The sequence below is a fragment of the Alosa sapidissima genome, chromosome 1 (genome assembly GCF_018492685.1).
Source record: "Alosa sapidissima isolate fAloSap1 chromosome 1, fAloSap1.pri, whole genome shotgun sequence".
In the NCBI taxonomy this organism is placed as follows: Eukaryota; Metazoa; Chordata; class Actinopteri; order Clupeiformes; family Clupeidae; genus Alosa; species Alosa sapidissima.
Window position 1 is genome coordinate 54781792 of NC_055957.1, and position 27218 is coordinate 54809009.

General features: G+C 38.8%; 1 protein-coding gene across 8 annotated transcripts in view; it reads left to right on the forward strand.

Moving 5' to 3' along the window:
- Nucleotides 1-27218, forward strand: part of LOC121723629 (guanine nucleotide-binding protein G(olf) subunit alpha) — a 178815-nt gene that overhangs the window by 149668 nt on the left and 1929 nt on the right. For 7 of the 8 annotated variants that reach the window (XM_042109491.1, XM_042109512.1, XM_042109499.1 and 4 more), the window contains 6 exons: nt 10928-10982; nt 18104-18177; nt 18431-18489; nt 21748-21868; nt 22046-22176; nt 26953-27020. In XM_042109491.1, coding sequence (XP_041965425.1) covers nt 10928-10982; nt 18104-18177; nt 18431-18489; nt 21748-21868; nt 22046-22176; nt 26953-27020 — 508 coding nt within the window. Of the gene's footprint in view, nt 1-2486; nt 2519-10927; nt 10983-18103; nt 18178-18430; nt 18490-21747; nt 21869-22045; nt 22177-26952; nt 27021-27218 lie in introns of those variants that run through there. The other variant, XM_042109552.1, reaches the window with a different exon arrangement.

Here is a 27218-nt window from a genome sequence, read left to right on the forward strand (position 1 = left end):
GCCTTTGGCTCGCCTCTTGCCGCTATTCACTCCTTCGTCTTCATTAACATTCTCAATATTTTTGGCCTCTATGTATCCAGTTACATCTGTCTGTTCTTGGTTTTGGATTTTGTGAAATACATTTTTAAATATCACCTGCTTGCTGCAGCTTTGGTCTGCACGTCCTATTGGTCTGTGCACTTCTTTTTAAAACTGCATCTTTTTCTCTCTCGTGGGCATTTAATCTGCTGCCGACTTCTCACTCCACATCGCCCAAATTGCTTGATTGCATTGCATTCTCTATATTTGTAGCTAAATTATTCATGTACCACATCAACATTTATGTTCAGTGAATCTTTTGTAAATTGCTTTACAATTACTGTCGGGCCTATAGGCCGATCGCCTGGTTTGCACTTTGGTCACGTCCTTTTAAAACCGTCTATTTATCTCTCGTGAGCATTTAATCTGCTGCCAGCTTGTGACTCCACATTGCCCAAAATGCTTGATTGCATTGCATTCTCCACATTTTTAGCTAAATTTTCATGTACTATATCAGCATTTTTGTTCAGTGAATCTTTTGTAAATTGCTTTACAATTACCTTCGGGCCTATAGGTCTATGCCTGGCTTGCTTCGGTCACGTCCTTTTAAAACCATCTTTTTCTCTCTCATGAACATTTAATCTGCTGCCAGCTTGTGACTCCACATTGCCCAAAATGCTTGATTGCATTGTATTGTCCACATTTTAGCTAAATTTTGATGTACCACATGGCATTTTATTTTGGTGAATCTTTTGCTTTACAATTAGACCTTCCGGCCCTCCACTTGGCTGCCTTCACTCCTTCGTCTTCATTAACATTAATCTTTTTGGCCTCAATAGTCCAGTTACATAGTCTCTGTTTTTGGTTTTTTGATTTTGTGAAATACATTTCTAAATAAATGCGACTTATAGTCCAGTGCGACTTATATATGTTTTTTTCCTGTTCATGACGCATTTTTTGACTAATGCGACTTATACTCCAGAGCGACTTATAGTCCGGAAAATACGGTAACAATAATAATAATAATAATAATAATAATAATAATAATAATAATAATAACAAATAATAATAACATAATAATAATGATGATAATAATAAGCTTTATTTAGAAATATAGAAAAGAACATATAACACAATTATAGAAAAGAATCAGTCATTCATCTTCGTTGTATAGCATATAAAGCATATATATATATATATATGTGTGTGTGTGTTTCGCTAACAAATGCTTAGGCTAACAAATGCTTAGGCCCCGTTGATGTGGACTATAGTATGTTCTTAGTATGTGTTGTGATTATGTGACTTTATATACAGACATTTAAGGAACACAACAACTGGAAGAAAAGAAAGAAAAACACCCAATTGTCCTGGTGGACCGTAAATGACAATCACATAGATTTTTACCAGAGCTGTCACAGTGATAGCATAGTATTCAAAGGAGTTGTATTTGTTTGATGCTACTTAATATAACTAAGTGTAGAATTGCATTTCTAGTTATTACAGATATTGGTATTGCAAAGCAATGCACTGTACTGTAATCTGGTGGCTTCTTTTTATTTTTATTATTATTATTATTATTATTATTATTATTATTACGGCTATAATTTGACTTGAAACACTTATCGTAGAAACTTGGCTAGCTCTTAGCGTAGCTCTTCAATCCAATTTGTCTGCTATGATTTTCATATTTCTGTGATTTTTACTTTTTGAGATATTAAATAAAAACTAGAATGTAATGCCAGAGGAATTACAATAGTGGATGGAAAGCTGCTAAAGTTGGTGGGGAAATTCCTAGAAAAAAACATTAAATCACTTAATCTTTGAGTTCATACAAACCCTCGTACCAAAAGACCTTGTGTGTCAAGGCGTTCTTGAGATATAACACTCAAGGTGTTTTTGACCTTTGACATCCAACATCAATTCACTTCATCTTTGAATCCATTCAAATACTCATACCAAATTTCAGGCATGTATGTCAAGGAATTCTTGAGACATTGCACTCAGAGTGTTCATTGACTTGACCTTTGACCTTTGACCTCCAACATCAACTCACTTCATCTTTGAGTCCATACAAACACTTGTACCAAATTTGAAGCATATGCGTCAAACCGTTCTGGAGATATAATGCGCAACGCATGAGATATGGCTGTGACTTTTATTTTGACACTTAACCTTAAACACTTAAATAGGATGTGTAGTTTTAGGGAGCACCAGATTGTATGCATTAGAAGCTGAGACAGTTGATTCACAGGTGACACCTGTGCCAGTGTTCTAATTAGCCCGGGAACTACTCTGGGAGCTTAACAAGCACAGCTGCCTTTAGGCCATTATGACATCACAGCCATTGAAGTCTATGGGGGAAATCCCTTATTTCTCAAAAAGTATAAACTTTTTAAAAAATCTGAAAAAATAACTCTCTTGCCCCACTCCAGACCTTCAGAACGGTTGTTTCAACATGTCTGTACATTAAGCGGTTAGAGTCGCATTAATTCTTGAAAAGGTAAAAAGAAAAGGTTATAATAATAACTAGAATGTAATGCCAGAGGAATTACAATAGTGGATGGAAAGTTGCTGGCTTAATGTTGGTGGGGAAATTCCTGGGGAAAAAAAACATTAAATCACTTAATCTTTGAGTTCATACAAACCCTCGTACCAAAAGACCTTGTGTGTCAAGGCGTTCTTGAGATATAACACTCAAGGTGTTTTTGACCTTGACATTTGACTTTTGACCTCCAACATCAATTCACTTCATCTTTGAATCCATACAAATACTCATACCAAATGTCAGGCATGTATGTCAAGGCATTCTTGAGATATCGCACTCAGAGTGTTCATTGACTTGACCATTGACCTTTGACCTCCAACATCAACTCACTTCATCTTTGAGTCATACAAACACTTGTACCAAATTTGAAGCACATGCGTCAAACCATTCTGGAGATATAATGCGCAAAGCATGAGATATGGCTGTGACTTTTATTTTGACACACGGGAAACACTTAAACAGGATGTGTAGTTTTAGACAGTTGATTTCACAGGTGACACCTGTGTCAGTGTTCTAATTAGCCCGGGAACTACTCTGGGAGCTTAACAAGCGCAGCTGCCTTTAGGCCATTATGAAATCACAGCCTTTGAAATCTAAGGGGGAAAATTGAGCTTTTTAACATTTTTAATCCCCTATTTCTCAAAAAGTATAAACTTTATAAAAAATCTGAAATAATAACTCTCTTGCCCCACTCCAGACCTTCAGAACGGTTATTTCAACATGTCTGTACGTTAAGCGGTTAGAGTCGCATTAATTCTTGAAAAGGTAAAAACCCATGAAAAAAAATGAGTTACGGGGCGGAATCTCTTGGAATTTTCATTTATGTTTTGAATGATTAATTCTAGAATAGCGTATTAATAATGGGCTAGTGCGTCCTCCTACGAGAGAACGCCTACGAGAGGCAGGCAAATTTCCAAAATTAAAACATTAATATAGTTGGAATGACTGAACAGTTAAATAGGTGGATAGTTTAAAAGGTTAGATTATTTGCTAGGTAGATGAGGTTTAATATAGTTGGAATGACTGAACTAGGAAGATAGTTGGAATGACTGAAAAGTTAAATAGGTAGATAGTTGTACTGGTTAAATGATTTAATAGAGAATTATTGTAGCGAGGACTTTTATTTTGAAACAGTTGTGGACAGAGGAAATAGTTGAACAGAATGTGTAGTCTTAATAGAATGAGACTGTATGCTTAAAGCCTGAGAAACTGACAGCTGATCCAGGTGGCCTGGCTGTGCTGTCATAAAGGCCATGTTAAGTCTATGGGGAAATTTTAATAGTTTTTCATTAATAGTTTAAAATGTATAAAAGTTAGAAAGATGAAAAATACAAAGCCCAGATGTCCTACTGTAAGTAAGACCTACGTAACATAGTTTGAATGAAGTTTCTACGTTAAATGGTTGAAGCTGCATTAACTGCGTTAGAAGAATAATAATAATAAAAAGATTTGGAAGAACAGTACAGTGCATTTTCATGCACTGTAATAACTAGAAATGCAATTCCAAGGAATTACCAGTGCATGAAAATGCTAAAGTTGTGATGTAAAATATCATGAATAGTTAAAACAGATAATACAGAGATGGTTACTACGGTGATGCTAGGATAGACATGGTGGCTATGTTAGCAATGTTAACATGCTAACTATGCTAACTAGCTACAGTGGGTAGGAGTCATAGTTGATGACAAGTAACAGTTACAATGTTCAGTATAAAACAGTTTAAAACAGTTAAAAAGTTCAGTAGTTTAAAGGGTTAAATTGTTTAACAGTGAAAAATTGTAGTGAGGACTTTTATTTTGAAACAGTTTTTGGCAGAGGAAGCAGTTGAACAGGATGTGTAGTCTTAATAGGGCCAGTTTGTATGCTTAAAGCCTGAGACTGGCAGTTGATCCAGGTGGCCTGAACACCTGCCATAGTATTCTAATTGCTTAACGGCCGTATTATGATGTCACAATCGGCAATGTTAAGTCTATGGGGATTTTTAAAAAGTTTTTCTTTTATAGTTTAGAAAGTATAAAAGTTTCAAAGTTAAAAAGACATAGCAGCTTGGTCCGTTTGAAAACCTACGTTACAAAGTTTGAATGAAGTTTCTAAGTTAACCCAGATTTTCCCAGGCGCCAGATTTTTTTTTTCGAAACGTTCGATTTTCACATCTTCATTTCAAAAGGCTATATCTTAAAAGTGATAAGAGATAGAGACTTTCTGTAAATTAGAGAAATATTAAGGATGACCCAAAGTTTATGTAGAGATTAAATGTTTATATCTAATTTGCATATTATGACGTCATATGGTGGCGGCCATCTTGGATTATAGAATTTTAATGAAAAGTTGCATGTTTGAATGATAAAATGCACCACTTCTTTTCCCCCAAAATGTCCCTCACCTTCTGTATGCTATATTGCACAATACTGAATGCTCAGGTAAATAGTAAGTAGTAAACAAACTGTATAAATCATTACTAATAAATGGCAGAAACAAACCAAATGCATGTAGCGGTAGGCTGGCCTTTTGCTGTAGAGATTTTCCATTTACTACATACAGTAGGCACTCTGATTCCATGTATGGTGCACATATATATTATTGAGATGACACACAAACACAAGTAGACAAGACCTGTTTAGTTCAAAAGCTCACTTGCCACGGCAAGGCACAGATCAGGAGTGAGATGACGAGACAAGACAAGAGACAATATTAGTATTTTTTTTCTTTTTGTTGATGTTTTTTTGTTTGTTTTTTTTTTTCTTAGCTGACAAAGACACACACATCACAAGGACATGAACACACAAAAAAAAAAGGCCCAAACACATAGGCCTAGTGTATGTCCTAAATGGTCAAGGAAATAGGTAGCAAATCAACAGTGTAAATCATTACTAATAAATGGCTGACAATTTTTTTTTTTTATGTAGCAGGCCTTTTGCTGTAGAGATAATGACTCCCTATCCCTATCCATACAGGGCCGGCATTCCCATCATCTTGTGATAGACTATGCCTAGCCTAATGGCTCCCCTGCCCCGTGTCATCACCTCTGCTCCTGCTGCGAGCAGCATGGCCAGATCTGCCTCGCGCGCGCGCTGAGTGGAGAGAATTTGCGCAGCTCGGACTAGGCCTACTGTCATTCTCATTGCGACTCCCCACACTGCCTCTACATTCCCCCCTAACTATCCTATGAGCACTTCGACCTCGTCTAACATACCCAGTGGCATTAGACAAAAGCTCCACCACGTTACTGTCACCGCGATTGCGGAGAAGCACACGGTCAGAAGACAGAAGCTAGCGCTACATGGACATTACCTCCAGCCTCGTTCGCCACACCACTTAAAACCCTGTTCCCGATGAACACTCCAACCCCGTTAAACATTATTCCCACCACTGACATTGGGCAAACGATTCAACGTTTGTGCTTGGTGTAAGCTAAACTCTCACTTTGTCCAGCTGCATCATTGCAAGGCAGGGACGCATCTGAAGCCTCACTAAACGAATCACCGTCATTTTCTGAAGGCAGATATTCCCTTTCAGAATCAGGGTCCGCGAATAGAAGACCCAACACTTAATTTCGGGTAAACTTTTTTGATGCCATTAGACGATAATCTAATGCAAATACTCGCTGACGTTGACAATATCGCTCTGATAAAGTGGCTCACACGCACACTAGTTCCGGTATTGCACGCACTGATTCAATGCGCTGTAGCACGAAAGTTTTGTTTAAAGCATGACCTTTTTTGGACTCGGGGATGACGTATGACATGTCTGCCATCTAGTGGAGGTCGAACGAAATATAAATCGGCCGTTTTATTCAGTACCGCATCTTGTCGAGTAAACTCGACCGTGGCGCCTAGAGGGACTGTTCAAGAGAAATAGCGTACGGAAAAAGTGGTAAGCGGAATAATAATAAGAAGTAGAAGTTGTTGCCTAGGAAGAACAGTACAGTGCATTTTTATGCACTGTAATAAAAGCTAATTATTACTATTATTGCTAAAATGCTAACAATGCTAATGATGCTAACTAGCTAGTGAGGACAAGGAAATACAGTGCATGAAAATGCAAAAACATGTGCAAGTGTGTAAAAAAAAAGGTTGTTTATATAGTCTTGTTCAGGATACAGATTGCTTGAGGATAGAAGCTCCTCCTCAGTCTCTCTGTTCTGGTCTTGTAGCAGAGATGTTTGCCTGACCTCAGTCTTTTGAAAAGTCCATGATCAGGATGTGAGGAGTCCTTTACAATACTTTGGGCCCTGGTACATAGTCTTTTCTTGTAGATCTCCTGCAGATGGCAACCAAAATGGCAACCACCTTGCAACCAAAATGATTACCCTAGCGACCAGCATAGTAACCACTTTATATAGCTAAGTAACCACTATGTTTACCTTAGCAACACCTTAGCAACCATCTCAAGTACCCTAGTAACAACCTAGCAACCACTTCAAAGTCAAAGTCAGCTTTATTGTCAATTTCTTCACATGTTCCAGACATACAAAGAGATCGAAATTACGTTTCTCACTATCCCACGGTGAAGACAAGACATATTTTACCAATTTAAGTCCACAGACAGACATAACATTCAAGTAAACAAAAAAGTAAGTAAATAAGTAAATAAGAGGGCACATATAATAATGAAAAAATAAGAGCAGCAAAAATTGGTTGAAATTGTGCATGGACAGTCAATAAAATACTAGTGCAAAGTCAGGCCAATAAAAGGCTTGGGTAGTTCTGTTTGACCTAAGTAATAAAGAAAGTGGCATAGTGGTGCAAGTTATGTAAGAGCAGCAGAAGTGTTGTGTTTTCAGGACAACAACACCAAGTTGTAAAGTGTACAAGTGTACAAGTGTGCAAGTGTGCAAGTGGAGTAGTGCAGGCGGCCATTGTGGGTCCAATGTCCAGGATGTTATGTAGCTGAGGGTGGAGGGGGGAGAGGAGGGAGAGAGTTCAGCATCCTTACAGCTTGGTGTATGAAGCTGTTGGTGAGTCTGGTAGTGCGGGAGCGCAGGCTTCTGTACCTCTTCCCAGAGGGCAGTAGATCAAACAGATTGTGAGCGGGGTGACTTGCATCACTCACAATTTTGGTCGCCTTGCGGGTGAGGTGGGTGGTGTAAATGTCCTTCAGGGAGGGGAGTGAAGCACCAATGATCCTTCCAGCTGTGTTCACTATGCGCTGCAGGGCTTTCCTGTTGTATTCAGTGCAGCTTCCGCCCCACACAGCGATACAGCTGGAGAGGATGCTCTCAATGGTGCCTCGGTAGAATGTGGTCATGATGGCTGGTGGAGCACTTGCTCGCCTGAGTTTCCGCAGGAAGTACAGGCGGCGCTGAGCTCTCTTCGCCAGTGATGCAGTGTTGGTGGTCCAGGAGAGGTCTTCACTGATGTGCACCCCCAGGAATTTGGTGCTGCTCGCTCTCTCCACCACAGCACCGTCGATGGTCAGTGGCAGGTGTTGGGTGTGACCTCTCCGGAAGTCAACAACAATCTCTTTGGTCTTGCTGACGTTCAGCAGGAGGTTGTTGTCCCTGCACCACGTGGTCAGATGGTCGACCTCCAACCTGTATTGAGTCTCGTCGCCCTTGGTGATGAGACCCACCATAGGGGGTCTCATCCATAATGTCAACCTAGCAACCACCTTGATTACTGCAACCAACATGAATCCTCTAGCAACCAACATAGCAACCACTTTTTACAGCATAGTAACCACTATGATTACCCTAGCAACACCCTAGCAACCATCTCAAGTACCCTAGCAACCAACAAAGCAATCACTTTTTATTGCATATTGCATAGTTCCCACTATGATTACCCTAGCAACACCCTAGCAACCATCTAAATTACCCTAGCAACCAGCATAGACTACATGCATAGACTACATATCCTACTTTGCATAAATGTATGTGACAAATAAGTAACTTGAACTTCAACTTCACCCATGCTTGACTGGAATTCTGGTCCCTATGGTCCCTTATTAATTCTGAGCTTGGAAAGTCAGCATTTTGCTATAATGCCCATACTAAAACTGTTGTGATATAGAATCAGCAACATTTCAGATTAGGCTAGACCTTCTATTTAAAAAAGCAACAATAACGTATTATTCGTCGAAATTATTGGTAGAAAAGCGTGCTTTTCCTGATTTACTGGTGTATTTACATTTCACTACAAATGTGTACTATTTCATTGTGATTGTAAACCCGGCATCACTGAAAAGGAGGGCTACCCTCAATTAATTTCCGAGAATTAAATAAAAGTTGACATAACACTGAAATGTGTGCAACAGTGGCTGCTGCAAGCCATTAAAAGCTGTATTGTAATTGTACAGACATTGTTGTATAAACTATTCTGTAAATAAGCGTATGGAGGCAAAGACCAAAATGCCTAACCACAGCTTGGTATATTCTTTACCAACCTCACTCTCACTTGTGCCATATTGCCAAAATATAGATAGATGTATAATAGTAATTTAGATTGGCTTTGGCTTGGGGAGCCTTCCAAATTTAGAAAAATACTATAAAGCTATAAATGCAAGATACCCTTTAAAATGGGCTTACAATAACACAGAATTAACATCTTGGGAATATATAGAAACCAAAATACCTTTTATAAGCAAATCTAAAATAGCCCTTAAATCAATGTGGTTCAACCTTAAACATCCTAAAAATGTTGAGAACCCTATTATACAATTTTCTTGTGACATAACAAAACTCTTGCATACACTGTTCAAATTAAATTAATGGCCATACTTGAATAAATGTTGAGTAAAAATAAGGAGTGGGAAAGAAAAGGGACCATTGATGGATCATTTTTTCAGATGGTGTTATGATGTCCTTTGAAGAGTTGAAAATTAATTTTGATCTCACTATCTGTCTGTATTCTGTCTGTATCTACAGATCAGATCACATCTTACACTATTTCTTGGCAATGTTTACAGCACCCAGAATTAAACTTCATTCATAGTTTTCACTTCAAACTAGTGAAAACCGGCTTCGTTTCTACGTCTATCTAGTTCAGACCTAGGTAGCCTAGCCTACTGTCCAGATAACACGGTTAGAATGACATTTATTTTTCTTTATTACGTTTTGCATTTCACATTATCCATTCATTAAGTCAACATTGTCTTTCTAATCCCTGGAATAGATCAAAATACGACATCATTTTCAAGTGAATATAGAACTTCAAAAAGTTCACCACTTGTTTTTCCATTTTCAATTTCACTTCCAGAATAGAATAATGAATGAACGCAAAAGTACACGGACCACACACACATACAGTACATACATACCGGCACACATACATACTAGGGCTGTAATGCGTGTGTGTGTATACAGTATGTGTGTATGTGTGTATGTAAATCTGAATGCTGTATTTGTATGGTTGCTGGAACACTGTAATTTCCCTATGGGGATGAATAAAGTATATCTATATATCTATGTTCCTTGTGTGTAATCCAAATGTTAAGCTGAGAACTTGGTTGACCATGTCTTTCGCTTTATTTGAATAACTTTTATGTTTGTGTATTTGACCTATATACTGTATAGACACACTGTGAATGAAAAGATGTTCTCCCGAGTGTCAAAAAATCAGAAAATCAAAGAAATAACTTGCATTTTTGCCTTGTACATCTACAGTACATGCGTTGTCAACATGACCGTTACTATGGAAAGGGTGGAAGCAAACAATGTTCAACCAAGGGGAAATGTTTGTGACTTTGCCAACAAGGCAATTTGAGCAGGATCTCTGGGGAGTATTTCTAGAACTTGTTGAATTGGTGATACACCTGGCTTAGTTAACTCAGAGTAAGTGGCTTAATACACCTTGTGAAATGAAGCCAGGAGACTCTCCTATTAGCAGATTTACCACATACTTTTAGTTAAGTTGGCCTTGCTTGTCACTATAATCTATGTTATTGGAATACCCATGGACTGGCAGTGTTTACCATTACAGACTTTCCCATTCCTTTTTAACTTTGTTTGTATCCTCCTGTAGGGAGATTTGGAATTTAAAAACAAAAAGAAGCTTAAGGGGGATAAACAAAATTCAAGAAAATGACAAAAATAGTCATTGTTTTATACATCTAAAACGGACGGAAGACCCTTCATTGTGTTTGTTTCTGTTGTATGTGTATTTTGTTTCTGTTTGGGTTGCACAGGCTCCATTGATGCTTGTCTCAAAACATTTGTAGAACAATATTCAAACTTTATTGCCATCTAGTGGTCATGGTTGTTGTCTCACTGAAAATGTAATTTTGCTGAAAATTATGTGCACAACATGATCATGACATTGAGGATCAAATGTGCATGATACAAGTGGTAGTTTTTCTGTGCTATTTGGAGTAAAATGGACAGGCCCATGAAGTGACCATTTTACTCTTTTTTTTCTCCCTCTACAGCTTTCTGGACAGAATTGATGCTGTAAGACAAAGTGACTACACTCCAACAGATCAAGTATGTGCCTCTTTTACATGTTTGTTGTCTAGTTCCACACAGAAAGAAATTCACTAAACAACCTGATATTACTACATCATCTCTTCATGAAGTTGTCTAGTTCACAAAGACAACTCGCTGCTTCACCAGGATGCCCATATCATAATAAACCTTGCAAATCAACACATTTTTTATTTACTGAAATCTCATAAAATGCTTCCTAGACTCAAACGCTGTATTTGAGATGCTCTTTGAATGGGAATATAACACTGAATATCCAAAACAAGAAAAAGAAACACTTTTCAACTTTTAAAACTCTGACATGTTTCAGAATCAAGCTTTCATCATGTTTGACTTCCTGTGTCAGTGTTTTGAAGTTTTCAAATTACCAAGCCATGAAAATAAGGCTTTTTAACTATTTAAAAAGGGTGCCTTGATTTTTCCTTTTTTGTATTGTCCAATCCCCGGCAGTCTTACTCCCCTGAATTGGAAATGCTACTACTAGGGTACATCACTGGTCAGTTGACAATTGACCAACCTTCCTATGTGCGTAGAGAAAGAAAAAGCCAACGGTAGAAAAAGAAGAGTAAACAGGGTAGAATTTTTTTTTGTTAATGAATATTGTTAATGTTGATTTGGGGATTTAAAACATGGCAAAAATATGGATTTTAATTTTTATGGAGATGTGGGTTCAATGTTGGAGGTGCATAAATGACCTATAGGCTAATGCATGTAGCCTTGACCTGATGAATAATCAGTTCATTGTTCATTGACCTGATGAAGGATCCAATCATGACCCACTTTTAGTGTCATGGCAGAGATTGACAGATTTTCATTGAAAGTGTTTTTCTTGGGCTTCATGATACCATACACATTAATAAGCTTTCCAGGGCCTTTAGGAATCTCTCAGATGCTTTCTACTAACTGCGCTGAGTTACAAATTCTGAATCCGCCTTGATTATTCTACGTTGTCTTTTATTACTTTTATTAAATTTTTACTACTTTTGCCTTAGTTTTTTTGCTTATTAATTATTCTTTATTTTTAAATGTTTTTACCTTGTGCATTTTATGTTTTCTTTTTATTATGATCATTATTATTATTTTTTACTTTTTAAACTATTCTTTGACTATTGCCCTTCTATGCTTTTATCAGCTATTCATGTTTGCTCTTGTTTATATAAAGCACATTGAATGACCTCTGTGTACAAAATGCGCTATATAAATAAAGTTGACTTGACTTGACTTGACTTGACTTGACCTGACCTGACCTGAACAAAGGCTGGAACAAAGTTAATGTTTTAGAAAGCCAGCAGAAGATGAGAAGATAAATAACGCTTTAGAATAACATGTGCTTATTAGGTATTAACAGTGCATAATAAGCAGTTAACAATTGTTGTTATCCTTTAATAACATTAACTAACTGTTAACATGCAGTGTGTAAGTGCTAATAAGCAGCCTTTTAAGTTACTTACAAGCATATTTGTTAACAGTTAACATGCAGCTTGTAAGTGTTAACAAGCAGCTTGTTAATGCTTGTTAATGGTGTATGAGACAGGCCCAAACATATCCTATTGTCAAATAATATCAACTATTGGTCAGTAATTTAGAGACTTGTTTCTTTAAGAAATCCAACACAGGAGTCAGGAGATAGAAATCAGGCAGTTGAGGAGAAAGATGAGTAAGTTGTGACACTCATTGGCCCCTATTTTAGCCCTGGCGCATGGCGGAAAACAGGTTCTTTTCTTGGCGTTTACTGTTTTTACATTGTGTACACAGTGAAGTTAGTTTCACTTTGCCAATGAGTTCAAATAATAGATGAGTGCAAATGCGTGTAGGCTAGGCGCCGACATTTGATAACAAAACTCCCCCCAATGTGGACTGGACACACACCGAAATTTGTTTAAGCTATTCGCCAGTGACCATGCGTTTTACTGTAGATCGCCAAAATATAGTCCCTAGACTATTTAGACAATATGTAAGGGATAATGTATTGTCCGCCGGTAATTATCAGTAAATAAGTCCCGACAGGGAGAACAGAACCCTGACGCGCAGCGGAGGGGTTTTGCTTCGACCTGAAGGGACTTATTTTCTGATAATTACCGGCGGACAATACATTATCCCGCTTATTACACGGCTACTTGCCAAAACGAGAAAAGAAACCTAACACAATGAATCTTTAAAAATGATTTTGCTACCGTTTCGTGTCTTCCGCTGACAAAATAAATAGTTCGCCACACAGATAGAACTTGACAGTTTCAGGTGTTGCGTGGCAACGTCTTACTAGCTTACTTTCCCTTTCAATGAAATTCCATTGCAATAAGCGAACGGAATTCTTGCGGAGGGATATGAAAGACGTTAATCAACCCGTTGCCATTGACAGCGGTGATTATATACTTTGCCGGTGATTTATATAGATTTAACATAGGCCCGAACGTTGGGAAGGCCCATTCATGTGAATGGAACTTTCTGCAGCACTCTGAAGAGCCGTGTAATAATCAATGTTATTGGTGTTGTTAAGGTGGTGGTCATGAGGAGGTCATGATTGGATCATCCAGCAGGTCAGGGATCCAAAATGTCAAAATTAACACAAAAATGGTTTACTGAATACAAAATCAAGCTTCTACAATGGTTATCTCATTTCCCTGATCTGAACGGCATATAAAACCAGTGGTGTGAGCTAAAAAGCACAATGCCCAAGAGAGGACCTAGGGATCTGAACAATCTGGGGAGAAAAGGTCTCAAACCCCCTGCTTTGCATTCTTCAACTTTATGGGACGTCATAGAGGCAGACTAAGAGCTGTTGTCTTTCAGTCGAGTTCAACCACCGTTTATCAATGGGAAGTCATCTTCAGGTGAATTCATTGATCTCAACCTCCAACAACTTTTCTTAGGTATTTTTTGCAGTCCCCCTATATAAATACACATTGAGAGAAAGTCATCCTCTCTTTCCTCTATAGCGATTCGAAGATCTTCAAATCAATGCTCAGAATGAAACTTCATACCAGCCGAGCAAGCTACTGCCCACAACAGCTGGATCTTACCATCAGTGGTACCAGTGAATACCAAACCCTACCAAAAAAGTATTTTTCGAGACTAAAAAGCCAAAGGATAAAAGGATAGCCAAAGGTGCCTGGCCTCATGTTTCAAGACCATCCTGGTCGTGGATTGCAAGATGGGTGTGTAGCCTGCCTCAGAGCGGATCACGACCTGGCGCTTCTCTGTCTGTCTGATCACCGCAGACACTGCGCAGTGACAGAACCTCCAATGCTGTTCTTGTGAGCTATGGTCTGCAAGTCTACGCCCGAGCATTCTTTCCTCCCTCATAGAATAATCACTGCTCTGGCAGAGAATGTGTACATGGGGCAGTCCTGCCGGGCCCTCTATGCAGCAGCCCTCCTACAGGTTTTCTGTGGGGAGCTACTTCATCGGTCAGAAGCCTCAGTGTCAGCTGAAACTCTCACAGAGCTGTGGAAGACATTTGACCTCTCGCCTCACACCATCAAGGTCTCGGTGGTAATGCAGGGCCATGCACTGGGTTTCCTAATAGCCCAGTCCCAGCACCTGTGGCTCATCCTATCCAACCTCCCTGACAGGGAGAAGATGCCTCTGCTCGACACTCCACTCTAGAGGTCTGCACTCCCGCGGTAGGCGGGTCCCGACGCAAAAGAGTGCGGCGCGGGACAACTTTTGAAAGCTCTTTGCGGGAGTGGGCGGGATGAGAGAGGTGCGTTCGCGGGTGCATGACAAACTGATGATTCACTGCACTCCCGCAAATTAAATATGTGCGTAAAATTAAATATGGAAATTATTAAAGTACTGTTCATAACTATAGTTCAGCTGGATGTTCTGTTAGGCAGCATTAAAAAACGGAGTTTAAGCATAACTGACGGATAGCAGGCCTATAGCCTATATTGTCGTTTACGTGGGTTCAATTTGTTCCTGCTGCTCATTGTCAAAACTCAAAAATCGAAAGCATGACAGAGGAAGAGGGCACCAGACTAAGCCTACTTCAGTTGTTAGCCTAAATTCAGAACCAAGAAACTGACATCTGGAGTCTTTCTCAGGTGTGTGTGCTCCTTTCGTGAGACAGAAAGAAAAACTGAATAGGCTATCCCTCCTGCATGCGGGCTTTAGCGGGCGGGAGCGGGACATCATATTACAAATGCGGGCGGGAGCGGGACTAAAAATGACACATTAATGCTGTTGGATTCTCTGGTTGTTGCGTTGTGTTTTAGTTCTAATGTCTGTATTGAAGATGGTCAATAAAGCTTGACGGCGGGATCAGGATCGGCGATTAGATGATGATTTATTGTAGATGGTACAACAATGAATAACAGAACACAGGCTAAGTCTCAAACAGTAAAACTGGGCAGAGTCTAACAGTTGTGGTTGTTATTAGAAGCGGCTGCTGAGCCTTCCGACAGAAGATGCTCCTCGGGTCGCTTCCTCGATCCGTCTCCGTGTCAAAACCTAAGACAAAGCCTGTTATACTAAAATATACAAACGTCAATCATGCCAACGTGGCAAGTGCCAAGCAGTGTACACAACCCGGCCCTGGCCAGATGGAGATACTAGCCTGAATAGGCAGACATGCTGTCTCCCTCGGCCCATGTTATCACCGATGTTCCTCGGATGTTCCTAAACATCGGCCTGTATGACCTTCCTGCTGGTACACAGGCCTAAGGCACAGTTGTGTACAATAATATGGACCTCTCCCTGTTGTATACTACACACAGATGTAACATATGAACACATCAGAATACAGTAAGAATACCCCAGAATTCTACAATGCGGGAGCGGGACAGAATATTATGGGAGCGGGCGGGAGCGGGACTGAAAAATCAGTCCCGCGCAGACCTCTACTCCAGTCTCCTGAGAAAAAAGTCTCTGTGCTCCAAGAACGCTTTGAGGTGTCTCCATTCGCTCACCCCTAGCCGGCACCCACTGCACAGCCAGCCGTGAGCATGACGCACAGAACCCACACCAGCGATTGGCGCACAAGTTGGAATCCACACCGGCTCCACCTCGCTCCGAGTTTCTGTTCCCTCCCCCACCCCAGCACCTGGACCCCAAGGACAGACCCATGGTGGAAGAAGATGGCGCTCACATTTTCACCCACAGGTTCTCAGTCCCATTCCTGACCTGTCTGATTGTGTAGGTCCCCCCTGGGTGTGCCTCCACCCAAACGTTTGAGAGCCCAATCCACATGCAGTGTGGCTGCCTCTTGGGCAGCCTGGAAGGGCGTTATTATATGTTTAAGTGCAAGCTGGACTTCAGCAACACTTCTGGGCCTGGCCAGCACATCAGTTGCTTGTGCAGGTGCTGTAGGCCCCTTCTCCCTCCTTTGTAAATAAACCTAGATTGTTTATGTGTTTTTGGGGAAAGGGACCTGTGTTGTTTTTGTTTGATTATAAAAAATATCCAGCATTTTATATTTTATCTATTTTTATTTGTATAACCAATTCATATTCTGAAAGATGAATCTTTTATACAAATAAATTGCCAAATGATATTTTTCTATAGTTAATACATGTTCAACTACATACTCAACTTCACCAGGGGTGCCAATAAATGTAGAGGGATATGTATGAAACATTATGGTTGGACATGAAAAATGATGTTCACAATTCATTCATGTTTTTTTTATTAGTTTGATAATGTAATATGACAACTCAACATGACAAGCCAATATGACAAGCCATTCTGTGTGATGAGGCAAATTGTCACATGTAAAATATCTGAAGATGATGGCTTAGACACGGCTTTGACTAGGTTGACTGTGTTCATTTAAAAAATTCACTGTTTTTCAAATTAAAGGCGCTCTAAGTGATGCTAGGTAACGTCACTTCTGTTGACGTTCAAACAAAACAGCTAGCTTCCTCCCCCTCCCTCCCGTGCAAATGAAACTCTCCTAAACATGCATCTCGTTGGTGATTTGCTGGAACTGTTTGTTATGTTTTTATGGGCAATGTTTGCCCAAGTTGTTTTGTGGCTGTTTTTGGAGCCTGGGTTGTCCACAGAGATTGCATTTTTTTTAGTGTATTCAGGACAGGCAGCTAGCGGTTGGTGAGGTGATGTTTGCTATAAGTGACAAATGTTTTAGCCTAAACAACGTATGACATCTCTTAGAGCACCTTTAACTATAGTATGACATTATCTCCTTGAGACCAATGTAAATTGCGCTGGACTTCAAAGTGATAGCATCTCTAGGTAACCACCCCATCATGACTGTCTGGGGCCGTATTTATGAAGCATTTTATCTTTCTACTAGGAGTACTCCTAAATCACACTAAAAGTTTTTAGCTAGGAGTTTTCTCTTAAAACCTATTCACAAAACCCATCAGACCTACTCTTAGTAAGGAAAAAATTACAACTCCTAAGATAAGAGAAGAGCTCCGTTGTTATGGCTGAAGTCATTACTCATGCACAAGCTTGCTTGAAGTGACCACCTTGATTGGCTGATGATTATAACGCAGGAATGATGCCAAAAACCTCCCCTACGATGATGAGTCAAAGTAAATTATATCCAGTCTAGCCAAAGCAAATGTGTCGTGCAGATTTTAAAAAGTGTTAGGGAGTTACAGTATTGTATCAATGGTAGTGATTACCATTAGGCTACTATTTCATTTGTAGCCTGTCACCTTTATTCTTGTCCATTATAGTATTCATTTTAATGCATGCATGCCTACTCACCAGCACAGACATGTCATCAATCAATCAATCACTGAGGTCACTGCAAACAAGTTTGTGCATGAGAATTTACATCAGCAACATAACAATGGAGTCTTGCTTTTATCTTTGTCTCAGCTTTGTGAATAGCTCTTAAGAGAAAACGTTGTTAACAACTTAACTGTAATTTACAATGCTTTGTGGATATACTGTAGGCCCTGGATTCCACTTGCCATGTTTCAAATGTTTTATTTGATTAAATATATATATTTTCTGGATCTGGACAATTCCAGATTTGTTCACTGTTTTTTGTGTGTTTTTATGCAACTGTTAGCAATTTTGAGGACTGTTATAAGAGTTGCATCATTGCAAGTCAAAACTTATTTCCATTTTTACAAAAACAAAGAAACAAAAAAAATACATTTACAGCACCTTTGATTGATACCTTTCTGTTTTTTCACTTTTACTTTAAGGATTTGCTACGTTGCAGAGTGTTGACTTCAGGTATTTTTGAAACACGTTTCCAAGTTGACAAAGTAAACTTTCAGTAAGTCCTCATGTATTTTTCTACTTCTTTCCAGCCAGCCATGGCTTCATCATCTCTGAACTCAGATAGCTATGAATGACCATCACAAACCACCAGATAATTATTTTTGAAAATACAATTTCACACTACTGAATATAAAACTTCTGCAAATTCAAGAAAGACATACAGAGACGAAGACATACAGATACAATGTGCTTAGAGTGTTTGACTGTTTGTATAAATGCAGATTTTAATCTGTATGTCTCTTCTACAGTATGTTTGATGTGGGTGGTCAGAGAGATGAAAGGAGAAAATGGATCCAGTGCTTTAATGGTGAGATTAATGCTGACATGCATATAAATTTATATAATTTAAAGCTGCAGTTGGCAAGATTTTTTTTTATCATATCACTGAAACCGACACTATGCTCCGACAGAACAACATAAATCAAAAAGAAAAAAAAACCCACACTTCTACCTCCACCTAGAGCATGTTATTTGTTTTGCAAAAATCCACAGCTCCCGGTTTTTCTGGTCCAATTAGAGCAGGGCTGTGTGAGATATGACTGTTAATCACAGTCTGGTGCAGTCTGGTGCGCACTGACGAGCACAAACTCGATGAGCGGGTGCTCTGTGGTAGTGGGGGAGGGGCATGAGAGTTGTAAACATTAAAAATGTTGGTTAAGTCCCCTCAATCTGTCAGACTTGCCAACTGCAGCTTTAACATTGGAAGGCTGAATACCGTTGTCGGTAACACTCCATAATAAGGTGCCATAATAAATAGCAAACTAGTAATTACCTAACCCTTTGTTAATATTTGTTAATTGTTACTAAAATATCTATTTGTCACAAGTTAATAGTTTTTTCATCATTAATTAAATATTAGTTGTTTGCATAAAATCTGGATGTTAATGTTTTAACAAATCTATTAATTAATATTTTATTATTATTTGTTAATAGCTAAATAAATGTATTTTTGGCACTAATTAACAATTATTTCTTAAATGTTAAATGTTTATTTACAAACCATATGTTAATATAAAAATTCATGACATTATTTATCTATTTGTTATTAAACTGTGCTTCTGCCTATCCCATTATGAACCACTCCTCATAGGACCCTTACAATAAAGTTGGTTGCTTAGTAATATATAGCTATCAGTGTGGGGCCCGTTATAATAAAGTTGGTTAGGTAAGGGATAATGGCCGCTGAGGTGTTCTGTTATACGGAATTAATGGACGAGGGCGAGGGGCAAAAAACTCCCCGACGCTCAGCGGAGATTAGATTAGACAGATTATAATATTATATCTACACAGATTAGTAATATACACAGACAGACAAAGCTAATGCATGAACAATGTTGACACAGTAGCTTATATCTCACAGTCTGAAAATCCTAGTACATCCGCACAGGTGAGGTCTAGATTTGGTCGCATTCTCAAGCCAGTTGACAGACTGATTCAAACTATGTCAAGACAAGATATTGTTCACACACATCCGTCTATGCAGGCTATCTGCAGGTCGGTGTTTCAGGTTTTTCATGATTAGACATGTTGAGGTCATACACACATTTAGTAACATGGTTATGTGGTCCAAGCTTTTCTGATTAGCTTTATGGAGAATTTATGGTTTATGGCTCTATGGTCTTGTGGGGTGTATAGGGCACCCTACTGCCATTGGTTGGTTGTGGGAGAGTTTGTGCACCTCTTCTTACACTTCATCCTTATTGGATACCTTTGTGATTGGCTGTCCTGTAATTGGTGATCCTCTGTCTAATGTTTGAAAGTAGTGTACTTTTTGCCTTTGGAAGTACTATTTGGTTGCTGCTTGAATTTGGTGAAATTCAGGGGAGGTGGGTGTAACAGAGTTAGAAATGTAGTTTCGTGTTTGTATGTGATTTTCGCCGTAATTAAGCAGCTTTATTGAGATTGGTGTTTTGGAGCCCCCTTTGGAGAAACGGTATACTGCAGCTCTGCTGCGTTTTGTCCTTGTATTGTTGCCGTACCCAATCAGAAGCGGTATGCTTTGCATTGGGTAGGTTGACTGTACAAAGCACTCCCCACTTTGTTTTAAATTTGTAACTGTAAAATGTGGTTTAAGTTGAAAACTTCGATATATCACCTGTATTATATTACTTTACATGTATTGTTAGGATTTGGGTGCAATTCTAGCAACTTAGAGAAAGGTTATTAATGTTTTCATTATGACCACAAGTTCATACACATTGAGTCTTACGTGATTAGCTGTAAACTCCGCTAGAAACTTTCCATGCATTCAGTGTAGTTTAGTTTAGAGTGCATGGAAAGTGCAATTCAGTCTAGCAGGAAATGAATGTACATTTAGTTTAGCATTATGTTTATCCATTACCTCCGCGTAATATAGCCCAGTCAACTACTTCTTTTTATTTTGCTTGTGCAGATGCTGTTTTATGTATGCCAGTGCCTGAAGGCATGTTTTGTTTTAACTTTTCCTAAAGGAATAAATGTGATAAGCCAGTTTTGGTCTCAGTCCCTTCACCGTCTGACTAATATAAGTATACTATAAGTATATATACTCTTTTGATCCCGTGAGGGAAATTTGGTCTCTGCATTTATCCCAGTTAGTGAAACACACTCAGTACACAGTGAACACACAGTGAGGTGAAGCACACACTAATCCCGGCGCAGTGAGCTGCCTGCAACAACAGCGGTGCTCGGGGAGCAGTCAGGGGTTAGGTGCCTTGCTCAAGGGCACTTCAGCCGTGCCTACTGGTCGGGGTTCGAACCAGCAACCCTCCGGTTACAAGTCCGAAGTGCTAACCAGTAGGCCACGGCTGCCCCATAATAATAATAATTAAGCTTAACCAACTTTATTATAAGGGTCCCCCATACTGATAGTTATATAATGCTCAAAAAAATTAAGGGAACACTTCAATCATACACTGGATCGGTATTCTGACTGTTTGGTTCTGAGCACAAGTAAAACTTTTGAGGAGAGTGTTTTATTTTGCAAGAACTGTCAGACATTCTGTGAATGTAGTTCCCTTAATTTTTTGAGCAGTATATATTACTAATATATGAATTAAGCTTAACCAACTTTATTATAAGGGGCCCCACGCTGACAACTATATACTACTGATATATTAATTAAGCTTAACCAACTTTATTGTAAGAGAGTGGGGAGTGGTTCATATTAGGATAGGCAGAAACACAGTTTAATAACAATTAGTTAAATAATAATATGTCATTAACTTTTCTATTAACATATAGTTTGTAAATAAACATTTAACATTTAAATGATGTAAGAAATAACTGTTAATTAGTGCCAAAAAGACATTAATATATATAATATAAATAATAGATTTGTTAAAAATATTAACTTGTGACAAATAGATATTTTAGTAACAATTAACAAATATTAACAAAGGGTTAGGTAATTACTAATTTGCTATTTATTATGACACCTTATTATGGAGTGTTACTCTGTTGTCTTTTTAAAAATGTTATTTTTTCCCTTTGTGTCTTTTCTACATAATGTTTGTGTGAGCAGTGCACCCAAACAAATATGCACTATTTAAATATTTTGCACTATGTGTTTGTCATGCGTTTTCAGACGTTACAGCCATCATCTTTGTAGTTGCAAGTAGCAGCTATAACATGGTCATAAGGGAAGACAACACAACAAACAGACTACGGGAAGCACTGGATCTATTCCGGAGTATCTGGAATAACAGGTATACAACAATAAGTATTGGTCTATTTTTTTCTATTTTAATTTAATCTATATGAATTCTTTTGATTTGATTGTTGCCGTTTTTAACATGTCATGGCTGTTCAGTTAACAGAAATACAATGAAGTTATGCATTGACTCTCCACTGCTTTATAATTTTCAACTCTGAATTTCTTTCAGATGGTTACGAACAATATCAGTCATATTATTTCTAAACAAACAGGACATGTTGGCTGAAAAAGTATTGGCAGGAAAATCCAAAATTGAAGACTACTTTCCTGAGTATGCTCGCTACACCATACCAAATGAAGGTATTGTGTTAACAGTCAAAAACCACACAGGAATACCTGTGATTATTCCATCATGATAGACATGGCTTATTATTATTATTAGCAGTATGCCCAGTGATTCTGGGATCCTTTAAAATGCTGAACTGAACTCGAACATTATCCAACCCCTTTGACCCTTGAAGTAATTGAGTCATTTGTAGCCTAATGCAATGATAAAAAGGACATTAAGTCCAGCTTTGGTTTGCTGTGTACTTGGGAGCATTATTTTGTTGGAAAATCACAAATCTCGGGCCACTTCAGAAGACTGAACCCCCCCAAAAAAGGACTGGAGTACACGATTGGTTAAACCGAGCTTTACTGGTGCTGGTGACTAACGTTTTGACACATAACGTCTTCATTAGAGTCAAACAGGTTTAAAAAGAATAAAAACAGGTTTGACTTTAATGAAGACGCTATCGCATGGGTCGGGAACCTGGGGCTCGCGAGCCACCAGTGGCTCTTTTGCTGCATGGCTGGCGCTCTCGGACGAAATGGGTTGGCGAAAGATGAACAAAACAAAAAAATGACAAGGCTTTGTGGCAAATATGTAGGTCTAACTGAGTAATTTAATATATCTTTCCACCTCACTTGACTCTGTAACCGTAGCTTGCACAATATTGTTACATTCGTGGTTCATTGCCATGTCAATATCAAACAAAATCACAGAGTTCCCTCCATTTCGGTCAACGAGAACAATGTTTTTGTTGATGTGTGCGCTTGCTGTCGTAAAATGTCAAAAAGGAAACATCAGCGAATGAGTTTGCGAGCTGAAATGGGAAAGTTTCCATCCAAAGACTGATTCTGAAAACGTGAAATGAACTGCCCGTTATATCGCACACTGCAACATGTTAGTATTGCTGTGCTAACCCTGTTCGATTCCATTTGCATGTGAGAAATCTTTCTCACATATGAAAAATATAAAGGCAAACCTGCGCTCACGTTTAAGGGCAATTCCGCACAAAACTGTACTTAGTTGGCATTATGGATATGACAGTTTTGCGTAGAATTGCCCTTAAAACAGAGACAAAACAGAGTTAGATTTATTTTAATCTGCTGGGTAGGAACTGTGTATCTTCTACCTGAAGGTAGAAGCACAAACTCCCATTCCAGGGAAGATCTGCACACACACATTCACACACACACACACACACACACACACACACACACACACACACACACACATGCATACACACACACTTCCCACACAGTTAGCTTACCTTAGCTTGCGCCCCATGAAGGGTAACTTCTCCTTACCCACAACCATTCGCTTGCTCGTTCTGCTGCCAAGACCATGTTACTAACCACCTGCCTTAGACTTCGTCCACAAATGCCCAATTCAGACAGCTAGCCAATAGCAGATCTGGCCACAAACCCTTGTGCGCCGATTTCAATAGGCCTTAATTGTGCACTCCAACCTCGCTTGGCTGCCTCCTCTGCTATATCAGTGTATTTCGCTCTCTTCAGCTCATTGGCCTCTTCCACTCTGTCTCCCCAAGGAACAGTAAGTTCAATGAAGTAAATGAAGTAAACAACAGTAAGTTCAATGAAGTCAGTGAAGTAAACGACAGCCTGACCCAAAACTTCTAGGGCACAGGGTTAACTAACTAACCAATAACACTCCTGGTGCAATTTTAGTATAAGTTGGCTGAGGGGACCCATCATTTGTCTCCTGACTTTTGAGAGCTTTATGTAAATTGGGCTCACTTGTTTGGATGTGCCTCCAAAAGTTTTGTGCTCTTTTTTTAATATTTATAATCAGAGAGAAGTGGCCCAGTCCTGCCCCGCATCAATTGTTTGGTGTGTTTCTCTGTACATTAATTATGTTTTTGCAAAATTCTGTATGCAGGGCTTCAATTTTCTAAGTGGGCCCCATGCTTCACCACTGTATAGAGTAATTGGTTCAATTACCGATTTAAATATTTGGAATGTCTATTTGCACCCATGGTACAAATAGCCTTGGCCACACAGCTGGGCTATTCACACCCTGTATGACGTGTGACAACAAATGTGTTGCACACACAAAAAATTGTCAGCAGAAACTGAAAAATTCTGAAAGGTTTCAGCACTAATATCTGTTCAAATTAATTTTTAGATGGAAAAGTGGTGTTTTATTTTCATAATCTTTCTTCAGTGAATACATACAGTACAACCGTCAGTTTATTAATTAACAGAAATGTTGGTTATGACGCTCAGGCCTATGAACTATAAGACAGCCTGCAAACTCTAATCAGCATTTGACAGTAGATTGCACAGTGGTTATCGTCATGGTTTAAAACGTGGGAGGGTTTGATTCCCGTGTAATACCTTTTTGGCAGTGAATAGAAGTGTTAGTGTACATGTGTACCATCTTCTCTGCAGAGAATACGTGCAATTTGTAGAAGAAATCAGTTCTGAAACGGAAGTTTTGATTGCAACAATTAGCTAGTTGCAATCAAACCAGCTAATTGTTCCACCAGGGTGTAAATAGCACAGATTACTATATACACCAGGGTATGAATAGCTTCCACTTCTAATTATACAGTGATGCAAATAGCATACCTTATTCAGAGTGTCTATTTGCACCCCTGGTACGAATAGCCTAGGCCTGAGCTATTCACACCCTGTGATGTAACAACAAAAACACATTGCTCGTTTTTAAATATATATATAATAATAATTACATTGTGTGATTAATATGCCAAGGTCAATGCACAGGGGTGCAAATAGCATGCATTGATATTTGTACCAGATGGGGTATTACGGGCAGCCGTGGCCCACTGGTTAGCACTCTGGACTTGTAACCGGAGGGTTGCCGGTTCGAGCCCCGACCAGTGGGCCGTGGCTGAAGTGCCCTTGAGCAAGGCATCTAACCCCTCACTGCTCCCAGAGCGCCGCCGTTGTAGCAGGCAGCTCACTGCGCTGGGATTAGTGTGTGCTTCACCTCACTGTGTGTTCACTGTGTGCTGTTTGTGTTTCACTAATTCACCGATTGGGTTAAATGCAGAGACCAAATTTCCCTCACGGGATCAAAAAAGTATATATACTTATACTTATACTTATTAATAGAACACATAGCTGTGTGCACCGGGGTACGAATAGCATTCACTTCCAATTGCACCAGGTTACAAATAGCATACACTGCTAATTGTACCAGGGGGGCAAATAGCCTCACCTTTAAATGACAAAACATGAGTCAAAATATACAGTAGTCCATAATCCCAATCTGACACTCTGTAGCACCTGGTCTGGACGAATGGTAGATCTGAACTTTTATATTTCCGTATGACCTACAAATAATCTACAGTAGGAAAGTAGGGAGATTGAATTTGGAGACTTTGAAGTTGACTTGACGGGCCACATTCTCCAATGAAAATTTAGTTTTGGTACTGATAGGTTAAACCATTTAGACCAGGGTAAACCATTTATTTTATTGTGGTTGAATCATTTATTTCGAAATACAATTTAGTCATTGCGGTTCTACATGGACTGACCACACAATAGTGTAATATTAGCCTATTTTAGATGCTTATCTACAGTGATCAGCAATAGAGCCATATCTGGCTCGCAAGTCATAGATTCCTGACCCCTAATCAGGAGAAGATCTGTTTGACATGGCACTGGCTAGATTCATAGAAAATCTGTCTGGTATACTGCAAAAACTGCTTATCTAATAAAATCTAACCAAGATTTTTAATCTTATATCAAGATAAAAAAATAGTTTGTATTGTTTTCAGTATAAAAAGACTTACCTAGCGCTTTCTCGTGAAATCATTTGACTTAATTTAAGAAAAGTTTGACTTATTTTAAGACATCTCATCTTGAAAACAAGCTATTTTTTTCTGCCAGTGCATTAAGCAAATTTGTCCTAAAAACAAGCACATTTGTCTGCCAGTGTGTTAACCCTTAAAGGTGTAGGTTTTTGAACATTCTAATCCGCAACAATTGAAGGTCCTAAAATTCTATGTTGAATTCATTGAACCCAGATATTCTTTACAACGTTCATTTCTCAACATTCCCGTCACACCGGTGTGACGGTACTGCTTTAAGGGTAAATTTGTCTTGGTAAGACTCCTTAAAATAAGTCAAAGCCTTCTTAAATTAAGTCAAAATGATCTTTTGAGAGAGCGCTAGGTAAGTCTTTTCATACTAAACAATAACTAAGTAGAATTTTTGACCTTATTATAAGATTAATAACACTTGGGTTAGATTTCCTTTTTTGCAGTGTATAGTGTCGCCTGCTCTGCCAGCTGTAGACCAGAGCCATTGAAAAGATCTGCATGCATAACCATGCACACACACTAACACACAAACACACACACACACACACACACACACACACACACACACACACACACAGACCTAGAATGTGGCCTCAGATCAGCATGCATATCCACTGGTGCTATGTACTTTTCATTTTTGTGCAATTAATATTGAAAACAAAGTACATAAAATAGACATTTTAAAAGAACATTCATTGTACATCAGTTACTGCACAAGAGGTTGTCTTTGTGGAAGGACAGAGGTTTCTATAATGCAAATGTATTGCATTGGAGTGGACTTTATGAATTTACTGAATTTATATAACTTCATGAAATGGTCCCCCAGAACACATGAGTGCCTTGAGGGTTAAGGGGGTTGAACAGTGTCAAGTTCAGCTGTAGCTCCTGACCTATTAGGGCATTGTGTGCATCTTTCTCCACGTTGTAGATTGTCACATTTGTAGATGCATGGTATACTGTATTTGTATCATGAAAATAACTAGTTTATTACTTTAAATAGCAACCCCTGAGCCTGGAGAAAACCCAAGGGTGACAAGAGCTAAGTTTTTCATCCGTGATGAGTTCCTGGTGAGGAATTCCTTGACTTTGAAACAGATATTGAAGCAATTTTGTTTGAAGGTAGCCCATGTAAACATGTAAAGATTGTTGACTTTATTTTATCATTGGGATAAATTGTATGTTACCAACAATATACTTTATATATAAATGTTTATAGGTATATAGGTTGTATTTACTACTTATTTTGCATCTGTCAATATATTTGTA